General features: G+C 39.6%; 1 protein-coding gene across 45 annotated transcripts in view; it reads right to left on the bottom strand.

The window, feature by feature from the left end:
- LOC309972198 (regulating synaptic membrane exocytosis protein 1) overlaps positions 1 to 21,624 on the bottom strand; it is a gene marked incomplete at both ends in the record, with an annotated part of 218,748 nt that overhangs the window by 168,081 nt on the left and 29,043 nt on the right. For 39 of the 45 annotated variants that reach the window (XM_082855760.1, XM_082855737.1, XM_082855736.1 and 36 more), the window contains one exon: positions 20,342 to 20,441. The exons of 1 other annotated variant lie outside the window; for it this stretch is intronic. In XM_082855760.1, the coding sequence (XP_082711886.1) occupies positions 20,342 to 20,441 (100 nt within the window). Of the gene's footprint in view, positions 1 to 16,786; positions 17,311 to 20,341; positions 20,442 to 21,624 lie in introns of those variants that run through there. 5 more of the 45 variants (XM_082855755.1, XM_082855738.1, XM_082855754.1 and 2 more) reach the window with 1 other exon arrangement.

Genomic DNA, 21,624 nt, shown 5'->3' on the forward strand with positions numbered 1-21,624 from the left:
ACTAACAGTGAGATGTCTAGCTCACTGTTAGGAAAATATGTTTTGGATGCTGTCTGTGAAGGTTATAAATAAAGAATTTAATGTAGATGACAGGCATGGCAAATTCAGGCACCGTAAAAGAAATATCATAGAAAACGAAAAAAACAAGTTTAAAATCTGCAGGCACAAAAAAATCCATATACTTCAATTTCTTAGTAGAATGATATATATCCTACAATAAATACTAAAATGCCCTTCAAATATGGCATGTAGATAACAGCAGTATATTCTATGAAACTATACTCTGTTAAAATTTACTCCACATGGAGTTCATATCCTTCTCATAATCATATAGTTTAAAAGGTATACATGGCTTGGCGACTATAGATTTCTAATATTCTTCTGAACCACCTTAGTTAATGGGATATAAGGAAAGTTGTAAAAGGAAAGGTGTTTTTCCTCCTTTATTTTTACTGTTTGTGAAACTCCGTGTGCTTATTTTTAAAGTTGCTTTGCCTTTAGTATTATGGCACCATTCCTCTTGAAAGAAAGACTATTTATAATAATAATAAAATTAAAATTACTACTCAGTAGTAACTACCAAGATTGTTCAAAAGACTGTTGCAATTCATAAGGCTTTCTCCCTAAAATTTCACAAACCTAGTAATAAGGCTGATGACTTATTAAATGTTGATTCATTCTGAAATACTGTGACAAATTAATAGACCCACTGAGATATTTGTGGGGCTTGAAGAAGAAAAATTAGTCATTAAGGTGGAAGCTGCTTTGCGAAGTCTTTAAGGTTTAAAGAAATGACAAAAATCCTTCCTATTTTAAAGGCTTCAAGGAACCAGTTCATTGTGTCTTGAAGGAACTGACTTAGATCTTAGAAACTGGACTCCTTGGGGTCCTTATCTGGCTCATCTTCCAGCTCCTCGTAGGGGGTCCAACCTTGTTTCACTCACCTTTTCCTGAGAAAATCTAGATATTGGTATCTGATGAATGTCTGCTGGGCAAAAAGGGCTCCTTATATGCGAAGAGCTGAAAGGTGATGTTTCCAATTCAGTAATGATACTGAGCACAGTTGATTATGAAAAGACTGCTTTCAGGCAGTGGTTTTCTGTGGTAAGCTGTGTAGGATAATGATGGTGAATGGAGAGTCTAATTAAACTGGCTTAAGATGGGAGATACATAGGTATATATACAGCTTGCCGGGCCATTCAGGTGTTCAGTCAGAACTAATTCTTACATTAGTGCTCATATGAATGGAACCGATTTTGCAGCTCTAAAAATTCTGTTTTTCAGTTTTTGGAAATCTACTAAAAATGACTAATAAATGTAAATCTAAAAGAGACATTAAGTATTTCAGCATACACTAAGAGTTGCATATATTTTAGTACACAATTACACTTCCCTTGCTTTCTGAACAGTTTTGGACAGCTTTCTTAGAACTAATTTCATCATCACCCATTAAAATATAATGGGTGATGCTTAAAGATTTACAAAAAGATGCTTAAAGATTTACAAAAAGTAAGATGCTTAAAGATTTACAAAAAGATGCTTAAAGATTTACAAAAAGTACATTCTAAAATCTAAATATGTAGTTTTAAACTATATGTTTCTTCTTTCCATGTATTATTAAATTGTAAAGATATTATTGACGTTTTAAGTACTCTAATTTGTCTTTATAAGACACATTTCTCTATTATTAATAGAAGTGACACTCAACAAAACTCCCCCCTAAAATATTCAGACTCTAGTATTTCATTAATATAAATCATTTTCCTTGATTACTTTCCTAATAGGTAATTAAAGATATTGGTTGCCAGGTGGCATAGCTACAAAATGATAAATGCATGGTATTTGCTTATGGAATTAATGCAAAAGCATTTTGGTTCTAGTGCTCGATACAACTGTAAAGGAATGAATTTACTATTGTCATTAATTTAAATCCAGGATATAGATGCTTCTGTCAACTGAAATGGCAAGTTCATAAATATCCAACTCCAATGAAGTGTTATAATCTGAGCATTATTTTTTCGTGAAAACATGAAAAACAGACTTTTATACTACTCCTTGTGAAAAAGCAGGTTAATTACACTTCATAAGTAAGCAGACAGCTTTCATTGCACAAATAAAAGTCAGCTAAGGACACATGAGCTTTCTGTAAAGAGAACTACCTCTGCCTCAACCCAGGTCATTATGAAGAGTATGTTAACAATGCATAAACATGCATCTCTATGAGTTAAATTCTTGTACCTTGTGATAGCTAATGTCAAAGCACAGTGGATTCCAATAAGACCAATCGAAGGCAACGAACAAAAATACCTTCTAAATAATACAGATGCATGGTTGAGTCTGTATGGGTATATTAAAACTGTCAGGAGAGAACCATAGCTAATTTCACACATTAAATACTTATTTCACAGTTTACATAGCAGCTACCGTTGACCAAGTGGAATGCCCATCTAATGTGCCAGTAGTCAAGGAAAGGTTATCGACACCAAAGCCTTGAAGCATTAGAAAATCTGCACTTTTCCATCACCAGAAAACATACATAATGTATTTTTAACGTCATTATAATGATGATAAAAGATGGGACTCAAAGCAATTCCAAGATCAATTCACAGTAACTGAACAATTTATAATACAGATCCATAATTTTGCTACTTCTCATCTCAAAAAATCAGTTGTTCTTCCTACATAGAACAGACTGTCACCATTCAAAACAATTATAAAAATCATGGACCAAAAATCAGAAGAACCATCCTTCCCAGAGTTTTCGTACACCTCTTTAAATTTTTACTCTTTTATTTTTGTTTATAATCTACAGCAGGATATATGTTGAGACTCAATAAAATTAGATGAATCCTAGGGTACTCTATTATAGCACAACACTAGACAAATTAAAATACTGGGCAAAAACACATTTATTGTATGTCTATACACAGTGCATATGCAAAAGCCAACTCAGTTCTAAGAACGAGGTTTTAATTTGAGACAAAGTTGGGTATTTTTAACACTGTGTCCCATGATTAGCACACAGGTTAACAAATATTGCTTTGGTTATGATATGATAAAAATATCCACTTTAATCCATTTTAATACTGTACAAGGACATTTTCATAAACAGGAAATAAAATGTGAAGTCTAAGAACTGAGATAAAATCTTAACTTCTGATTCATATCACGAAAATGCCATTTTGAATAGTTTCCTCATATTTTAGAAGTTCATTTTAGAGAGTTCTATGCCTGCAAAGGGCAAGTATATTCACTCCTACCCTGAAATTATATACAATAATGGAGCTAACTGTGAAATCAGTCAGCAATAATTTTCTATACAGCAGAGCCCCAGAAAGCCTGAATTTACCAAGTTTTATTTAACAGTCAGGGATAAGAAACAACTATTATTTAATAGGACTTAGTATCCAGGCACTAAAATAAAATGGGAACATGTATGTGTTAAATTTAATCATTAACCACACAATCTGTGAAGTAATAAATACTATGGGTACGGATGCAAAATCAGTAACTTGTCATTCACAATCAAATTCCTGTCAGCCTAAGTTCCTAGTATAGAAAAGCTTTGGTCCTCAAATATTTTTTGGTGATTTCATGCAGAATCCAAGGTCCACCCCACAATTTGATGGCAAACGCTGTGTAATTAAGTCGCAGATTTGTGTCCCCTGAACGCAAGGCCTGAGGCAGGGCTGGTGGCATCTCCAAACTAGTGGTCTTCAAGCAAAAACCTTTTCAATAATTCTAAGGAACTGAAATAATTCTAAGGAACACCAGTTTCTGGTGCTGGCCCAGGTCACACACACACCAACTGTCATTTCTTGGAAGAATTACATTGTCTCCAGCTTTTAGGGATTAGTTAAAAGTAGCTGTTCTCCAAATGCACCTTACAAGTTTCACTTTCAAAATCCTCATTTGTTCACAATGTGCTCTGTTTCTATCATAGAACCAATAATACCACTGTCTCTCTCTCTTTGGTTTATTAATTTGACAGTTCAAGTAAATGCATCAACTCTTAGTTATTAAGTTAATGAGGTGTCAAAGATGTTTGCATTCAGAAATTATTTATATTGAATAGAACCTCCAGAGTTGAATTATCTCTAGAGAAAGATTAAATATTTGCTTGAGGACCTGTGATGCCGTCTCTGTGGTTTATAATCTTAGGGCACGGGCAAGAAGGCTGGTAGATGATCTGGGAAAGGAGAATTTTGTAAGCATATTTGGTAGAGGTGGTTATATGTATTGTTTGGCGAATTTGAGAGCTAAGTTTGGGAATGTCAACCCGACCACCACACAATTCTACAAAGCAGTTTTGTGCAACTCAGAATCAACACTTCTGGCTGAATTCTGAGCTCCATTGTATCAATTAATCCCTCAACTTTGCATATAATAACTTGTATAGCACCCCAGTGTTCTTTCAAGGGTAGGATGAGATAATGCACATGAAGTGCTATATAAACTGTAAAGCACCCCAGGAATGCCAGCGTCCATTGGAGTGTAAAAATATACACTGAAAAGTATTTCCAATGATAACACTGATACGTGTTTCTGTCGATTCTAACATCATGTAATAATATTTTTTCTGCCCCACAGTTTACTTTTTTGAAACCCTGACTAGTCAGAGAACCTCCCTATATTTTAATTTCTCTATGAACAGTATCATCTAACCTAATATTTAAAATTATGTTGTTTCTATAAAACATATAAAACCCAGCTGTGGTGTAAAAAGAGCACTGCACTGGAAGCTAGAGACTGTGAGTCTCACCCTAACCCTGCCATATCAGGGGCTTTATCGTGACACCATCTCTTCATTTCTATAATCCTCGTCCTCTCCTATCAAATGGGGATGATGCCACTTCCGCACAAAAGTTCCATGAGGTTTAAATGAGATATGCCAGTTTTGTAAACTGTAAAGGACTTTAGAAATAGATTGCATTGTCTAGTTACATAATCGAGATTAGGGATAAGAAATCACACTGTTAGAGATCAGACTGATAGATAGCAATCATAGCTAAAATACAAGTGGTATCAGTAATCTTTCCACTGGATGACTCGAAATGGGCTTAGAAGAATGTTAAAGTCACTCTGTCTATAAAAATTAATACTTGGCCTGGTATACAACAGATGCTCAAGGGCTCAGAAGAAAGGAGTATTTCTTTAACCCTGATTGTTACAGGGTGAGAAAAGGAACCATCACACACAGAAACAGTGGCGGGAATCTTCCTGTTAATTTCCACAAAGCCAGTGGGAACCCGGGGGATTGAGCAAATGGTTACCTTTTTAGTGAGGTTGTCTATACACTGAGATGTATACAGATTACCCTAACCCCAAATATCTGAAGTAATTAATTTGACCAGGTTGTGCAATGTACCCTTCATCTGAAAATAAGCATTTTGTCATTTCTTCTTTATATGATATTTTCATGTGAGAAAATAAAACGTTTTTGGTGTATAAGCAACATATTTGTGACTGAAATCTTCCATATCACGAAACAAGTAGGCTATTTTATCTCTTCATAGTTTTTCTCTGATGACTCAAAGATATCCCTGAAAATGTTGTTTTGAAACCAGCCTGTATTATCTTAAAATTATTTTGTACAGATGTTAGTCATGGAATATATTTTAATATTTATATTAAAATAGGTTTAATGTAGGTTAAACTTATAGGTTATAAGATTCCTAACCTTCTAATATTCCCTTTTTTAAGCTTATATTCCTAACAAAATAATCTACATCATAACAAGATTGATGGTTTTAAGAAAAAAAACTGTCAATTTAAATCTGTAACAGGGTCACTCTGGATGCTGGGGCTTTGGGAGAGCACAGAAAATTTTGTGGATTTACTTTAAATGGCCTAAAAGACATGGAGAAATAAAAAGCTATTTCAGAGCATAAACAGTTTGATTTTCCTAGTTTTAAAGGTCACATAAATTTATATTTTTGAGACTATGTGAAGTTTCAGGGTTCAGAAATACTCCCACATTGGGCTTCCCTGGTGGCGCAGTGGTTGAGAGTCCGCCTGCCGATGCAGGGAACACGGGTTCGTGCCCCGGTCCGGGAAGATCCCACATGCCGCGGAGCGGCTGGGCCCGTGAGCCATGGCCGCTGAGCCTGTGCGTCCAGAGCCTGTGCTCCGCGATGGGAGAGGCCACAACAGTGAGAGGCCCGTGTACCGCAAAAAAAAAAAAAAAAAAAATACTCCCACAGCAGTGATGTTTGTGTCCTTTACCTCCACATAGACCTGATGCCACAGGCTTCCAAAGAAGTCAGTAAATTCAAATTTCTGAAAGTTCTGAGCAACAACAATGGAAAACACACAAACACACACACACACACACACACACGCACACCCCTTTGTGCCCTAGAATAATAAAATAAGGATGCTTATGGCCCTCAGGAAATCTACAGCAGACTGTATTTATTATCCATATTACATAACCATACAAATGTACCTAAAGAAAGGTCTGAGGTCACTGATGACAGTGCAAAAGGATGTGCATGAAGAATAGTTTAGAGAAAAATAAATTTCATGCGTAAACATGGTTTGAGGCCCCACGACTGAGCCATTTCTTCCCCAGAATCTACACATAGAAAGCGTAGTGAAGCACCCTTGGGAGCAGATCCCCAAATTCACAATCTTAGGGACGCTGCTTCCCTTCTCCCATGGCGGGGGGGAGGTTGCTGCCTATGGGAGGGAGGTGTCCCTGCCACCTTCCAACTGACCAGGCTTCCTCTGTGACACTGAGCAATCCATTCACGGGCAGACCAGCTGTCACGTGCAAAGTCTTGGAACAATCAGCCAAGAAACCCTGTGGAAAAAACCGGGGTTTATTTGTTTTCATTGTCTGGGGACTGGGTGTTACCCGAAGGTTTCAGAAGCTGTAGCACTGGGTGAGGTCACAGCATAGACGTTACAAGAAAGAACTCCGGATGCAAATATCTCTGATCAAGGAAAATGCGAGTCTTTATCCAGACCTCATGCCCAGGCAACCCTAGCCAAACAGTATCCACTTCAATAATCCTGACGGTCCAATCAACTTCCGCCTGCCTTTACATCCCAGAGACAGAAAATTAGGGAGATCAATGGAGATCAATACACTATCCTGGTTTTAATGATATAAATAACAAGAATAATACTCAAATGATGACAAAGATGAATTTTGAGGGTATACAGAACAAAACGGAAGTTCTTCTGATACTGCTTACCATTTAAAAATATATTGTGAAGCTATATGCAAAGCAGAAATAGAGACACAGATGTAGAGAACAAACTTATGGATACCAAGGCGGGAAGGAGGGGTGGGATGAACTAGCAGATTGGGACATACACACTACTATGTATAAAATAGATAACTAATGAGAACCTACTGTATAGCACAGGGAACTAACTCTACTCAATGATCTGTGGTGACCTAAATGGGAAGGAAATCTAAAAAAGAGGGGATATATATGTGTACATATAACTGATTCACTTTGCTGTACAGCAGAAACTAACACAACACTGTAAAGCAACTATACTCCAATAAAAATTTTAAAAAATAATAAAAATAAAAAATATATTGTGAAGCTATAAAATAGTAGAAAATAAATTCACCCTAGCAAACATTTTGGTAACAGAAAGAGATGTTTTGAAACCAGAGCTTCCTCCCGCCAAGTAAGTTACCATAAATATTGGGGTTTTTTTCTCCTTTCTTGTTTTCTTTTCTTTTGTTGTTTGTTTGTCTTTGTTTTGGCTATGCAAGCAAATAATTTATAGATCTACTACAGGACTTGTTTTTTAAGTTGGAAACTCCTTGACCGGTGGTGGGAAATCACTCGGCATAGCAATTAGGAGAACATTTTATGCCTCCATGTTACTCTAGAGAAAACTGGTAAGTACACCTTCAAAATTATAGCCACGGGAAAACAGGAAGCAAAACACTGCAAGGTCACTGGGCTAGATCTCTGGCGCAGCACCAAAGCGGTCAAGCTGTCCAATGTCACCACCTTTCAGCTGGGCCCCCACTCCAGATGACGGGAGCAAGCGATGCAGGTAACAAAGCACAAAGCACACGGAGGGAAGAGGCATCCTCGCAAACACGTGAGCACAGGATACGCACAGCTCATTAGCGAGACATCGCACTTCAGAGGAGCTGAAACCACTGACACGGGAAAGGGATTCTCACCCAGAGGCCCCGAATATTTAAGGTTGGGATGGATGAGTCCAGAATTACATTTCCAATATAGTAATTTCAAAATGTATTCCTCTTAGATTAAACCTTCATACCAAAGCCTGTTCCTTTAAAACATCAGGATGCCTCACCGGCCTTCAAAGTACTCAAGGTGGTTTCTTGACGGCTCACAGGTCAGCTGCCGTCTTGAGAAGGACCGGGTTCCACCCAGGACGCCCAGGACGCTGGCTGTTTAAACAACGAACTCCACAGTCACCCAGCTGCACTGACGTACCCAAGCCCAGATCAGGGAGGACATATTCTGGAACACCCTGTCCCTGGATATTTCTGAAATGTTTAGCTCAACACAATGTGCACAGAGGTCTTGGTGAGGGAGATGCAGTGAATCCATTGAGCTGTTCTAAAATCTAGCTGTGCATTAACCCGGACCAGCAGCCACGTGCCCGGGCTGCGCTGTATCCCAGCCCTGCCCCACTGTTCTTTTACCGTGTTGTCCTTCAACATGTTATGTATTATACAGACCATCACGCAGACAGCGCTGCTACCACTGAGCGTCTTCTCCGTGAAACCACACGCAAGCAGCGTCTTTCTGGTGTCCGTATCAGGACGAATCAGTGAGCACTCCTACAACTGGTTAACTTCCGTGTTATGGATGCTATACATTTTTAACTAATGACATTTTTCTCAAAGCACATGTATTAGGATGTTCATGGTTAAACCTACAGCTGAAATGTCTATCTTCAGTCTCTGTCACGGATCTTTTCTACACGTTTTTTCACTGATTCCATATGGCTGTATTTTTACATTTGGTAGAAACGTTAAGTCACTTTTGGGACAAAGGTAGACTTTAAAGCGGGAATTAAAATAAAACTGAATGAATAGGCACAAAACATTATTTAATATATTTATTGTAAACCCTGCTTTCATTAAAGTATAGATTTTTCCATCCATCAATCTCAAAATATCTTTCCTGCCATGAGAAATAACTAAAATGCAATTGATGTACAGATGTTAGCTTGTCTTGCGCTTAAACCACAGCATTCAGTAAATAGCAAATCATTGTGCCTTACTTGGGAATCTTGCCAAAGAATGGAAAGCAAGTGAAAAAGGCTTCTCTTCTGGCAAAAACCAGTATCACAAATCTGAGCTCCCAGACTTAATTCATTCAAAAACCCAGTAGGCCTTCACTCATAATTTTAGTCACAATCATAAGACGGTTTCTCTGGCATTCGATCCCACAGGACCACCGAAGATGCACATTGTAAAAGAGCAAGTAAGGGTTGCTACAGACAAGCATATTGGCATCAATAAGAATTCACAGGGAAAGGGACGGAGAAATTTAAAAGTGCAAAAACAAACTAAACAAACTGGTTAAGGCTCGACATGCCCTCGACATTTTGATACTGTGAGTAGCTCTGAGAACACAACGGTCTTACCAGGCAACATAATAAACTGATGTTAAAACAATATCCCAAACTGGACAGCTACATGTAAAAGAATGAAATTAGAACACTCCCTAACACCATACACAAAAATAAACTCCAAATGGATTAAAGACCTAAATGTAAGGCCAGACACTATAAAACGCTTAGAGGAAAACTTAGGCAGAACACTCTATGACATAAATCACAGCAAGATCCTTTTTGACCCACCTCCTAGAGAAATGGAAATAAAAACAAAAATAAACAAATGGGACCTAATGAAACTTAACAGCATTTGCACAGCAAAGGAAACCCATAAACAAGACCAAAAGACAACCTTCCGAATGGGAGAAAATATTTGCAAATGAAGCAACTGACAAAGGATTAATCTCCAAAATATACAAGCAGCTCATGCAGCTCAATTTCAAAAAAAACAAACAACCCAATCCAAAAATGGGCAGAAGACCTAAATAGACATTTCTCCAAAGAAGATATACAGATTGCCAACAAACACATGAAAGAATGCTCAACATCATTAATCATTAGAGAAATGCAAATCAAAACTACAATGAGATATCATCTCACACCGGTCAGAATGGCCATCATCAAAAAATCTACAAACAATAAATGCTGGAGAGGGTGTGGAGAAAAGGGAACCCTCTTGCACTGTTGGTGGGAATGTAAATTGATACAGCCACTATGGAGAACAGTATGGAGGTTCCTTAAAAAACTAAAAATAGAACTACCATACGACCCAGCAATCCCACTACTGGGCATAAGCCCTGAGAAAACCATAATTCAAAAAAGTCATGTACCACAATGCTCATTGCAGCTCTATGTACAATAGCCAGGTCATGGAAGCAACCTAAGTGTCCATCAACAGATGAATGGATAAAGATGTGGCACATATATACAATGGAATATTACTCAGCCATAAAAAGAAACGAAATTGAATTATTTGTAGTGAGGCGGATGGACCTAGAGTCTGTAATACAGAGTGCAGTAAGTCAGAAAGAGAAAAACAAATACCATATGCTAACACATATATATGGAATCTTAAAAACAACAAGAAAAGTGGTCATGAAGAATCTAGGGGCAAGATGGGAATTAAGACACAGACCTACTAGAGAATGGACTTGAGGATACAGGGAGGGGGAAGGGTAAGCTGGGACGAAGTGAGAGAGTGGCACGGACATATATACACTACCACATGTAAAATAGATAGCTAGTGGGAAGCAGCCGCATAGCACAGGGAGATCAGCTCGGTGCTTTGTGACCCTCTAGAGGGGTGAGATAGGGAGGGTGGGAGGGAGGAAGACGCAAGAGGGGAGAGATATGGGGATATATGTATATGTATAACTGATTCACTTTGTTAAAGCAGAAACTAACACGCCATTGTAAAGCAATTATACGCCAATAAAGATGTTAAAAACAAAAAACAAACAAACAAAAAAACAATATCCATTAGGCAACAACTAAACAAATGACTTTATGGCATATAAACTTTTATAAAAACAAGATGAAACACTTTTCTGCCTTCCTGCTTTAAAACAACAACAGAAAGGACAGTAAGCTGCAATTCAGATGAGAAATATTTTAATTAAGAAAATATAAATGCATAGCATCAATAACAAGGTGGCTGGCAAATATGCAGCATATTTGAAAACTCAGCCATCCAGGGATTTGAGGTTGAGTTCCCAGAGTTCCAAAATTAAGTCATTACTCATCAATACTAGGAAAAACAGAAACATGTAGTAACTGTTTATCAAAACTGTTTTAGACTTATCGGGTATTAAAGTAAGGATTCATGCCCTATAAATATTATTTATTTTCTCTCTTTGAATGTTATATTTTGACATTTTGTGAATGCAGTACAAAAAAAGGAAAATATAGGATTAATTGCTCTTTGTATAATGTCCTATATGCAGAGTGGCTAAATTGTCTTCCAAAGATTCTTACCAAAATAGATGTCTCTCAAGTAAGAACAAAGCAAAGCCAACAAAACTGTCTTTTCTAGGGGATTGAGTATGTAACAGAATTAAATTATGAAGTTAACAGATATTTGGTGAAAACATTGAAACTGAGTACTGTTAGCACTGATATGTAAAATTTTCAGTGACATTGAATCTGAAAATTGAAATTACCTTTATCTCTTTCATGAAATGGTTAAATTGAATGTTATTTCAATAATGCTAAAAGCTATAATTTTTCACATGTGTTTTCTAATGCAAAGTTTATAAATCCATAAAAAAATCTTTAATTTCTCCCAATAAATGTGAGCACATTCAAGATTGATCAAATAACTTCAATGATCTGAAGAGCATAAGGTCATGATACTGCACCTATTTCCATATAAAGAAACCTATATTGTAGCTAAAATGCCTTCCTGATCACAGCAAGAAGGGGCTGGAGAAATGAATAGAATCTACCTGAAATACCAAGATACTAGAGTGAGTATAATCGTTCCAATGTTAAGAAAAAAATCAGAGTTTACCTTAAACTTTCCCCAAATACACAGAGGCTTATTTAATACATACTTTAAATCAAATTAAAGGCTCATCTCCATTTTAAAATGAGTCAATTAGTAGCATCTCCCAAACTCAACCTCATTTTCTTTCTACCTGGCAAGAGGGTAAGTAGCATTTAGTTTTAGGTAAAAATGGCTTATTATTCATATTTGAAATGTAGTTTTAGAGAACTTGGATTAAGGTAATTGTTGCAACTGTATTTTAATGGCTAAATACTTATTTTTCAAAGGAGAAACTCTCTATTACTCTTGCTTGGCTAGTTTGTATTTTCTACTGTGGGGAGGGGCCGAAACATTGAAAGACAACATCTTGCTAGCCTTTACAATTTTACTTTTTACTAAGAATTTCGACAGTTCTGTTTTTGTTTTCCAAAGTGATGTACAAACAGTTTTAATGACAAAAAATTACACACACATACCCAAACACACACACACACACACACACACACACACACACACACACACACATCTTTGGGCCTGCTACCGTCTCTGTTCAGTGTAATTATCATTGCATCACATTTGAGATCAAATATCTAGATGTGCTTTTAAGTCACAGACACACACAACGTACCACCGCCATCGACCTTTGTAAAAGCAGCCAGGGCTGGTGGAGACTAAACACAGTGTGTTCAGAGATTCTGTACGGCAAACTCAATAGGCACGACTTCAAGCAAAAACTCCAAAGAGGGATTCTTCTCCTCAGGACAGAACCTGGGTTTCTCACCAGTCCTCTAAGGGCCTTCAGATTAAACCAATATTTTGGAGACTTTTAATCTGTGCTCAATTGTTGTATCGCTTTCATGCCTTCACTGAATAGCCGATTACAGTAAAATCTCATAGACTAAAGCAAACCTTACACAGCGATTTCTACAACTATGCGTCTGAGCTAGAATAAGACTAGCCTCTGAAATCAGAGCATCACAGTATATTGGTCAAACAGACTTAACTTGTCAGGAAAAAACTAGTCTCTGTCAAGCCGTATGGAACAGAAACAAGCCCTGGCCGGCCCTCCAGGTGCAGTGAAATAATGCTGGCATGCTTTGTTAAATTTGAATTTTCAGTCATTCCTAATCCATTTACCTATATCAATATATCTAATCATTTATTTATCTTGTAGAGAGTTAAGCTTGGAAAGGATTTTCTTTTTCTACTATGACCTGCAATAACAGAGCTCACGAAAATATCAAATGGTAATTAAGTTTTTTTAAGCAACAGCAGTCTGAAGCAGGTCTTCCCAGGCAGGGCCTGGGCCCTGGGGCCCACCTCCAGCGGGCCAGGGTCTTTGCTCACCCCAGCTAGCACCCACTGGCAGGGGCCCTGCCCCTCTCCCCCATTCCCGCACAGTGGCTGGAGGACCTCGGGTTTATCCACAAACTGTGGAACAGAAATGGGTTACCTTCAGGTAGGCAGGACTTTTTCTACCACCAAAGGTCAAGTACTTTGCTTTTGTGATCTTTAAGGAAAGCTTTATAATCTGGGTTATGTGAGCCCTTGTACACGGTCTCTGATTACACCCAGGAGATCAATACGATCCTTAAGATCGTGTGTAAAGTTTTGTGTGCCTAAGTGTTTTTCTGGGGAGAGCACGTTGCATCCTCTACTTCTCTTAAGGGTCCATGATCCGTACCCAAATTAAGAGCAAAGGATTCACAAGTCTGGATGAAGGAGTGACTCAGCCTGGGACCTGCTATACTGCCCAGGTGCCTTCTCTCTAGCTCCCAGAATGATCCCCTTCTGCAGGGCCTCAGCGGGAGGCTTGAATTAAGACCCCTATTTAAGCTAGACACTCCGGAAAACCAGAAACCGTACTCAGGGAAAATGAACTTGGTGGTTACATACAGAGGGCAAAGGAATTCATATCAGAAAGCAATTTCGTGAGCTATCAAGACTCTAATGAAGCATATTTTTAAAAGCCTTGAAGATCACTAGGCAAGAGAAATACTATATACCGATGTGCTACTCTTCACTGACAAGTGCCTTGACTTCAAAGACATTTGCTAAAAGGGAAAGTACAGAAGAAGCAATAAACTTTATATAATCGAAATAAGTTATGAGAAAACATACTCTTTAAAATAAAAGTAAAGCTTCAAAGTGGATAAAAAATCGTTCCAATTTGGACCTGCTTAGAAGTTAAGAGTAAGCTTCAAGGGCTAAGCATTCTCTAGGGAAAAAAAAAGAGAGAGAGAGAAAGAAAAAAACATTGCAAGGCTAACAGCTTCTTGTTACAAAAAAAAAAAATACCCTCCAAAAGCTATCAGTAAGTCTAAAATCTATAACAGATCTTATCCTATTGAGAACATGTTTGCTAGAATCCACCATCTGTTACTATCAATATGCCCCCTTTCTCTGAAGTCAGCTTTAAAATGTGTTCAATGTTTAGGGTTTGTCAGAATTTATCTTCCAGGTCTTTAAAACATATACAACTCATATAAAACCTCCTCTGAAACAACTCATTTAAATTACCTAGGCATTCAAAGTTCTTGGTTGCATTTCTGCAACAAATTGACCAACTCATTACATGATTACGACCATTCCCTTCTTAATGACTAAAGATGGCCTACTTGAAGCAGGCTGTCTAAAAACTAAACCCATTTCATTGGCCTGCAATTTACAGGCAAGATTATTGAGTCTCCTTAATTATTGATATTATTACAAGATAACTGATAGTTCTTTCATTGATTCCTCTATGTTGTAATTTGACGTGCTTCTTCCCAATCTCCCTGGCCTTAGAAAATGGAGAAGAACAGAAAGTATTTATTTTATTTATTAACAGTGTCTGTGGATTATCCGGAGAAGTAAAGGGAAGAATATATTCTTGCTGTTCACTGAGATTTTCATCTTTGTTTCCCAAATCCTTCCTTCACTCCTCTGACAGAGCTCTCCTCAGGAACATTCCCAGACAGCACTTGAAAATGAGAACATTTCCTTTTCCTGAAGAGCTTTGCAACCACGCACAACGGCTAACTGCACCACGTAAAGTCAGAAAGTTGGGAGAGACCTGAGCGGACCATCTTCTGCCTGACGGAGAACTACTTTACTCATAAAGTCACTGCCCTCCTAAGTGCATGTGTAGAGACTGTAAGTCACACAAACAGGCTCCTCAGAGCTGGACACAGAAGTCCACCACGCTGTTCACCCTTCATCGCTCACACACAGTGTGGGAGTGGAACCATCCGGGCCTCAGGCTTCCCCTAAGGGTGGCTGTCCGTCACCCAGACCCACTCATGATGACCACGAACACTGGATTCACCATCTTCATCAGCGAGGGACGATCGGCCACCCTGCAAGCACGCAGCTCAATTTGCAATCGAATCCTTCTGTTCTCCCCAAAGCAACATTTACTGTGTCTAGACTCACGGACGGGACCTAGCCCTGGACAGGCAGAAACAACTGCTTCACACTTTCTCGAGGGGGAGGTGGCTGGAAGCTGCTCTTCCAGTTGCCTCTGGGCTACGGATCCTAAGCTTGGCCTCCGCAGAAGGGGACCTCTTGAAAGTCCTCTGCTGAGAAGAGCAGGCGGAAGCTGCCCTAAGAGCACACACTCTGCCTGGGAGGGAGGACGACCCGCATCCCTGGCAGGCGTCCAGAACCTGCACCTCTGCATCAGCACCGCATTGCTGCAGCGGGACCGCGGCGCCTCCCACCCCTCCCCTCCCTGGGCGGCAGTCTGCCAGCAGGTGCCCTCAGGACACTGCAAACTCCTCAACGCCTACTTGGCAAAAGATTTTCAACGGAGCCCAGAGATTTACCAGTTTAATTAAAAAAAGCCGTAAGCTCCCTTTCAGAAAAGCCTCAGCTGCTAAAACGCTGTGAAGGGAAGGAAAGGCCAAAAGAGCTCTATGGTCCCCCTTTATTAAGAAGACTGCACCCCTTTAAAACCTTAACAGTAGGCTCTCTTTCTGCACAGACATCACCATCAGACGATCTTGAGCACCTGAAAAATGTGATTCCATCCCTACTGAGAAGACCAGCAGAGTCTTTATCAAACTGGCAGATGGAAACAGAGACCAGGAGGGCTTGCTCTGTCGTCCAAGGCCACACACCCGAACCTGCCACACCCAAAGCACTGCTTTGCCCTTTCCTTCTTTCTGTCTAGGCTCTCTGGTCCCCTTATTCGAGCAGGTTTTCCTTTAGTCCACAGCTTAACGTCACGTAAAAACATAGTTATTTCCACGATGTGCTCTAAAATCAGGGCTGCTGGTCACGGGAAACCTGGCCTCAGCAACCTTTGTCTAAACACTTCGAAATAACAATCTACAGACAAACTTACAACTTTCTGTTTTTAAGAAGATTAAACTATGAAGCTTTCTGATTTCAGTAAAATTCGGTAAACAGGGAAAACAACTGCCTTGGGTCAATCAGAAAGGAAAATACATACTTTCTAAATTAATTGTCTATTGTACAGATATCAAGTCGAGAGTTAAATACTAAATTGTAGACAACGAAATGTACACTTCAGATATTCATTTAAAACATGAAAATAACTTCAGACAATGCATTTCAAAATGATAATATATCTGTGTAATTTCCATGTTCAAAGCAAAACATTCCTTATTCTCTACTGATAGAATCTAAATGAAGCATTTTAATATCTTACTCTTTTGGATAATTAAACAAATATTCTGGTAATTTTATATTTATGCATAAGATTAATATTAGAGCTTAGTTTACCTGTTCTTGAGTGCAGTGTATGAAGGAGTAGAAGCTGTAGAAACCCAGCAAACATAACAGCAGCATCAGAGGAGTTAAACAGAGGCTGCTGGCATCAGATCACTAAATTCTAGCTAGCAACGCAGCAAATTCACAACGCAATAAGTAATCCACGGAAGTGCAAAAGAAATGTTAAATAACAGCCCCTGCGGTCCTTGCATTCTAAAAAAAAAAAAAAGCCTGTGGTGTCCAACATTATACAACGGTGACACTAATCAAGGCCATAAGTGCTGCTGTCATCAAAACAGATCTCTGCAGTGTGCAGATTCTCAATGATTACCGCATTACTGATCTATAGTGCTCTGTGCTATGCTAAAGAGGTCCCCACTCTAGCAAACACCAAAACTCCAGTAGGTCCGCGATTAACCGTTTCCTGAAACAATGCACAGATGATGCTACCTTCCTGCAGGCAGAGACTTGAAACGCAGTGGTCCCTTAAAGCCAGCACTGGAGAGAAAACTCAGGCGGAGGCTTGAAGAGGCCCTCCTCTTATCCCCCCAGTGACATTTCATGGAGGCACCCGGGGGCTAAGATGACAAAGGCCAGCAGCCCCCTGCTGGCTGGTGGACCCCAGAGCACTCACCTAAGATGATTTGGTGCCAATCTCAATCCCTGGCCGTGGTCCTGCCAAGCCCGGTGAAACCCATCGTTCCCTCTTCAGTCTCCTTACCTGAGACCTTACTCAGCCCAAAGACAACTGGCCGAAGGAAGCTTAAGCCAGGAGTGTGTGAGCACCTGCCGGAAGTAGGACACAGCGCTTTGTCTAGCTGTGCCAGCCGGCCAGCCAGGCGCTCACAGGGGATCGTCTCCAGGGGGCAAAAGGACAACCCAAACTGGTGTAGCCGGGAGTCAAGGGGAATGGGGTGGGCTCACAGCTCCAGTATTTTTAAAGATGCATGTCTCTGATGACTGTGCAATCACAACTCACGGTCCACTAGACTTTTCTCGCTGAGACGGGATCACCATCTTCTCACCAGTTCCCCAACATTTCTTGATCTCCCTGGACCACGTACCACAGAACAGCTGCTTTGAAATGATGTCACTGCTCCAATGGCATGTTTATTGTGGTATATCATTCAGTTTCCAGAAACAACGAACTTCTCTAGTCTAATCCACTAGGGAATATCATGGAAAAGTCGGGGCAGACTGCTTCTAGCTTGTTTTAGAAGATGAAATGATCAAATGAAAATAGAGAATTAAGACCCAGGTTTTGTTTATTTAAACTAAATGCACTGTGTTTACTTAAATTATAGATACTGGTCAAAAATAATTACCAGATAAGGAAAACATTAATACTGAACAATGGATCACTCGTGGTCACCAAAGCAAGTGCAAGATATCAGCCTGAAACAAATGGACTAATGCGAACATTGTTTTCTCCTCTTAAAAAATACAGCTTTGGGACCTCTACTTAGAATATTTGTTTTTTTTTTTCTTGACCCCAAACTTCCAAGTATGCTTTCATAAACTTGCTTGAATAAAAAAATTGGCCACATGGTTGCTGGTTGGAAAGAGAAAGGGAAATAAACATCAGGTGAATGAACCTCTGTCAAATCTTGTGATAAATAGGCATGTTAATTGTGTTCATTTATTTTTCACAGGCATACGGCAAAGTCAATATTATTTACTCCATATTACAGATGAGGCTCAGAGAAGCCAGTTCACTTGCCCAAGGTCACGTGGTTTACCACCAGCAGAGCTGGGATTTGAACTTGGCTTCGTGTGACTGGGAGGCCCAGCTTTCCATGACACCTGGTAGGTGGGAGCTGCTGTGATTATATCTGTAGGTCGCCTCAAAGTGGTACCACCTTTCGTGAAAGTGCCAGTGATGTGCTGTGGAAACTGGTGAGGCCGGGGGGGCCGACATTCATCCACCTCCACGTGCCACGTGTGGGGCTGGTGACGATTCTCCACACAGGTTTACGGGGCGAAACTTACGGGGCTTGGATTGGTGTCTTCCACTGTGCCTCTGTCATAAAGACGCACAAACAGCAGGGTCTAGAGACGGATGAAAACCAAGGAGAACCAGTGGAAGGAGAATCAAAACCTCCAACAACCAATGTACCCAAGTCCACCTGCTGAGCCTGTCACTGCAGAGCTTGGTTCAAGAGTCTGTGGATCTTATATAGGCTTATAAGGCAACGGAATAAGGCAATGCTTATATAGGCAACGGAATTAAAGCACTTACTTACACCACATGAGGCTATCGTCGTGCCTGACTTTTGAGATATTTCTGTTTTGTATTTCTCTTCTCCTATTTCTTTTTTTCCTCATTTAGCACCTGGAATGGGCTTGTTTCAAATGATAAAATCATTTGAATGCTAGTCATCTAATATCTATACATGTGTATATATATATATATATATATGTGTATATATATAATATATACATGATATACATGTATATCTATTATACATTTATGTTAATTTGCTGTAACCATCTTGAGTCCCCTACATGGTAACTAATTTTATTTCTAACCAAAGATGTTTGATAAACCAAGTAAGGTCTCTGAAATGGTACACACAGCTTTCCTAATTACAGATTCAAAACAGGACCTCAAAATTAGGAGGGGCTAAGGTTGACCTTGTTTTAAAGGACCTTTCACTCATATCTGGGTACCACATACTCCAAGAATGAGTAATGAGTGCCCTTCACGGAGGCCACTGTCCACGCGTAAGTAGGAAAAATAATCCCATCTTCATCCGTCAATTCAGAAATTTATGTTAACAATACTTACTCATAGAAAACATTTCTACCACTCTGTCCCTTCTGCACCACCCGTATCCCTCTCTGGGGCTGCACGTTTCCTGGCCTGCCACTCAGCTGTGACACCACTGCCACTCCAAAGACCAGCAGACCAATTTCTCTTAGGAGAGAACGTACGAGACCTAACATCGACCGCAATGGTAAGCTTGCTTCACATATTGACCTACGGCACTGTGGTCAGCATCAAGGCCTATGCTCGTGGAAAGCCTTCAGCTCTTTCACAAGCACTCAGGATCCCTTGCTTGGAAAAAGTGACACAAACTTCCTATTTGGGGACTGATTTCCTGCTAATAATGACTCCAACTTATGTCTTTCTCATTCTTTGTTTGAACAGGCGATCGCAAAGCACAGAAAACGTTGACTACAAACAAAAGTCATGCACACAATTAAACAACTAGTTATTGTTTTCCCTTATTTTCAGAGAACAGTGACATTTAATATTTACATGTTTCTGGACTTAGCTATTACGCAAGAAAACAAATCACAAATTTGATTAGTCATCTTAAAATATTTAGGGCTATCTTGTAAATCTCATCATGTCTTTGCAGAGAGAAAGACTGATGATCAAGTTGGTAGCTGGAAACTTGGCTCTGTTGAGAAAATGGAACAAAATCACATCCTACCTGACACACACTGGGAATATTTACTCAGGAAAGACAGAGAGAAAGGGAGCGTTAAACACAGACTTGCGTCCAACCAGAAGAAACAATGAAGTGGGATTCCCACGCCCCAGACTCTGGTCCAGCTTACCGGCACCTGCTCTGGGGGCCTCCATGGTCCCCTCTTCGGGGTCTGCAGCCTTCACGTCTTCCCACCCTTCTGAAGACACGGGTATGCCGGGGGCACACATGACAGCAACTCGCAGAGAAATCCAGCCTGGGGACTGTCAGCCTGGCTTTGAAACAAGTTCAGGATCAACCAGGAAGCGCACACGGTGGCTCCTCCTGCCTTCGGCTTAGGCCGTTGAACTGCCCGGAGGTCAGCAGCAAAAGATGGAAACGAAGGGATGCTGGTGGAGCAGGAGAAAGTCACTCTGCATGACCGGCTCAGGTCATCGCGGGCACAGAGCAGCTACGCAGGCACCGCCTGGATAGGACACCGCGCGCAAGCCTCCAGGCCTAGTGGCCTGGAGCCTGGTAGCACTTACTGAGCAGAAGCATATTGGCATCTCTGTTGGCTTTTAACCAGATCCACGGGATTCAGGAAATAAGCTCTCTGCCAGATGACACTGCTCCCAGCCATTCCTTCTGTTTACTTATCCCCCAGTCACTCTAACTAGTGTCCTTTCTCCTGCTGTGCGCTTATTTGTGGAGAGGGCTAAATAAAGGACTTTTATGACAACCAAATGGTCATTAGCCCATAGGATGACTTCTTAAAGCATAACTCTTCTGCTTTTGTGCAGTACTGTTAAAATCAATTAAGTAAGACCATTCCTTATTATTACAGCTCTGATTTGTGAAGAAAAAAATGTTTTGCTTCTTCCTGAAGAAATATTTGAGGTTAGGCTATTTTTGTGCATATTATATATTCTTTATATAATATTTTCCTCCTATTACATAAACTTTTTTTTAACATCTTTATTGGGGTATAATTGCTTTACAATGGTGTGTTAGTTTCTGCTTTATAACAAAGTGAATCAGTTATACATATACATATGTTCCCATATGTCTTCCCTCTTGCGTCTCCCTCCCTCCCTACATAAACTTTTAAAGGCAGATTCCCTCTTCCTATTGCTGTATTTTCCTAGCAGAGGCAAATACATATATATATATATATTTGTATACATATATATATATATATACACACACACACATATATATATGGCTCTGGGATTTTTTTCCTACTATATGTGACAGGGTACAACATTTCCAGACTATGAAGAGCTATACCTTCTTTTAGATAAGATGCAAACTCCTACTTTATGGGAAAAAAAGGAATTAAGGGATTATATTTTCCTCTACCATAACGAAAACAAGAGGTACACATAACTTTAATTTAAGCATACGAATGTGTAGATAATCATTACTTTTTTG

This window comes from Leucopleurus acutus (genome assembly GCF_964270905.1).
Source record: "Leucopleurus acutus genome assembly, chromosome: 15".
NCBI classification, from domain to species: domain Eukaryota; kingdom Metazoa; phylum Chordata; class Mammalia; order Artiodactyla; family Delphinidae; genus Leucopleurus; species Leucopleurus acutus.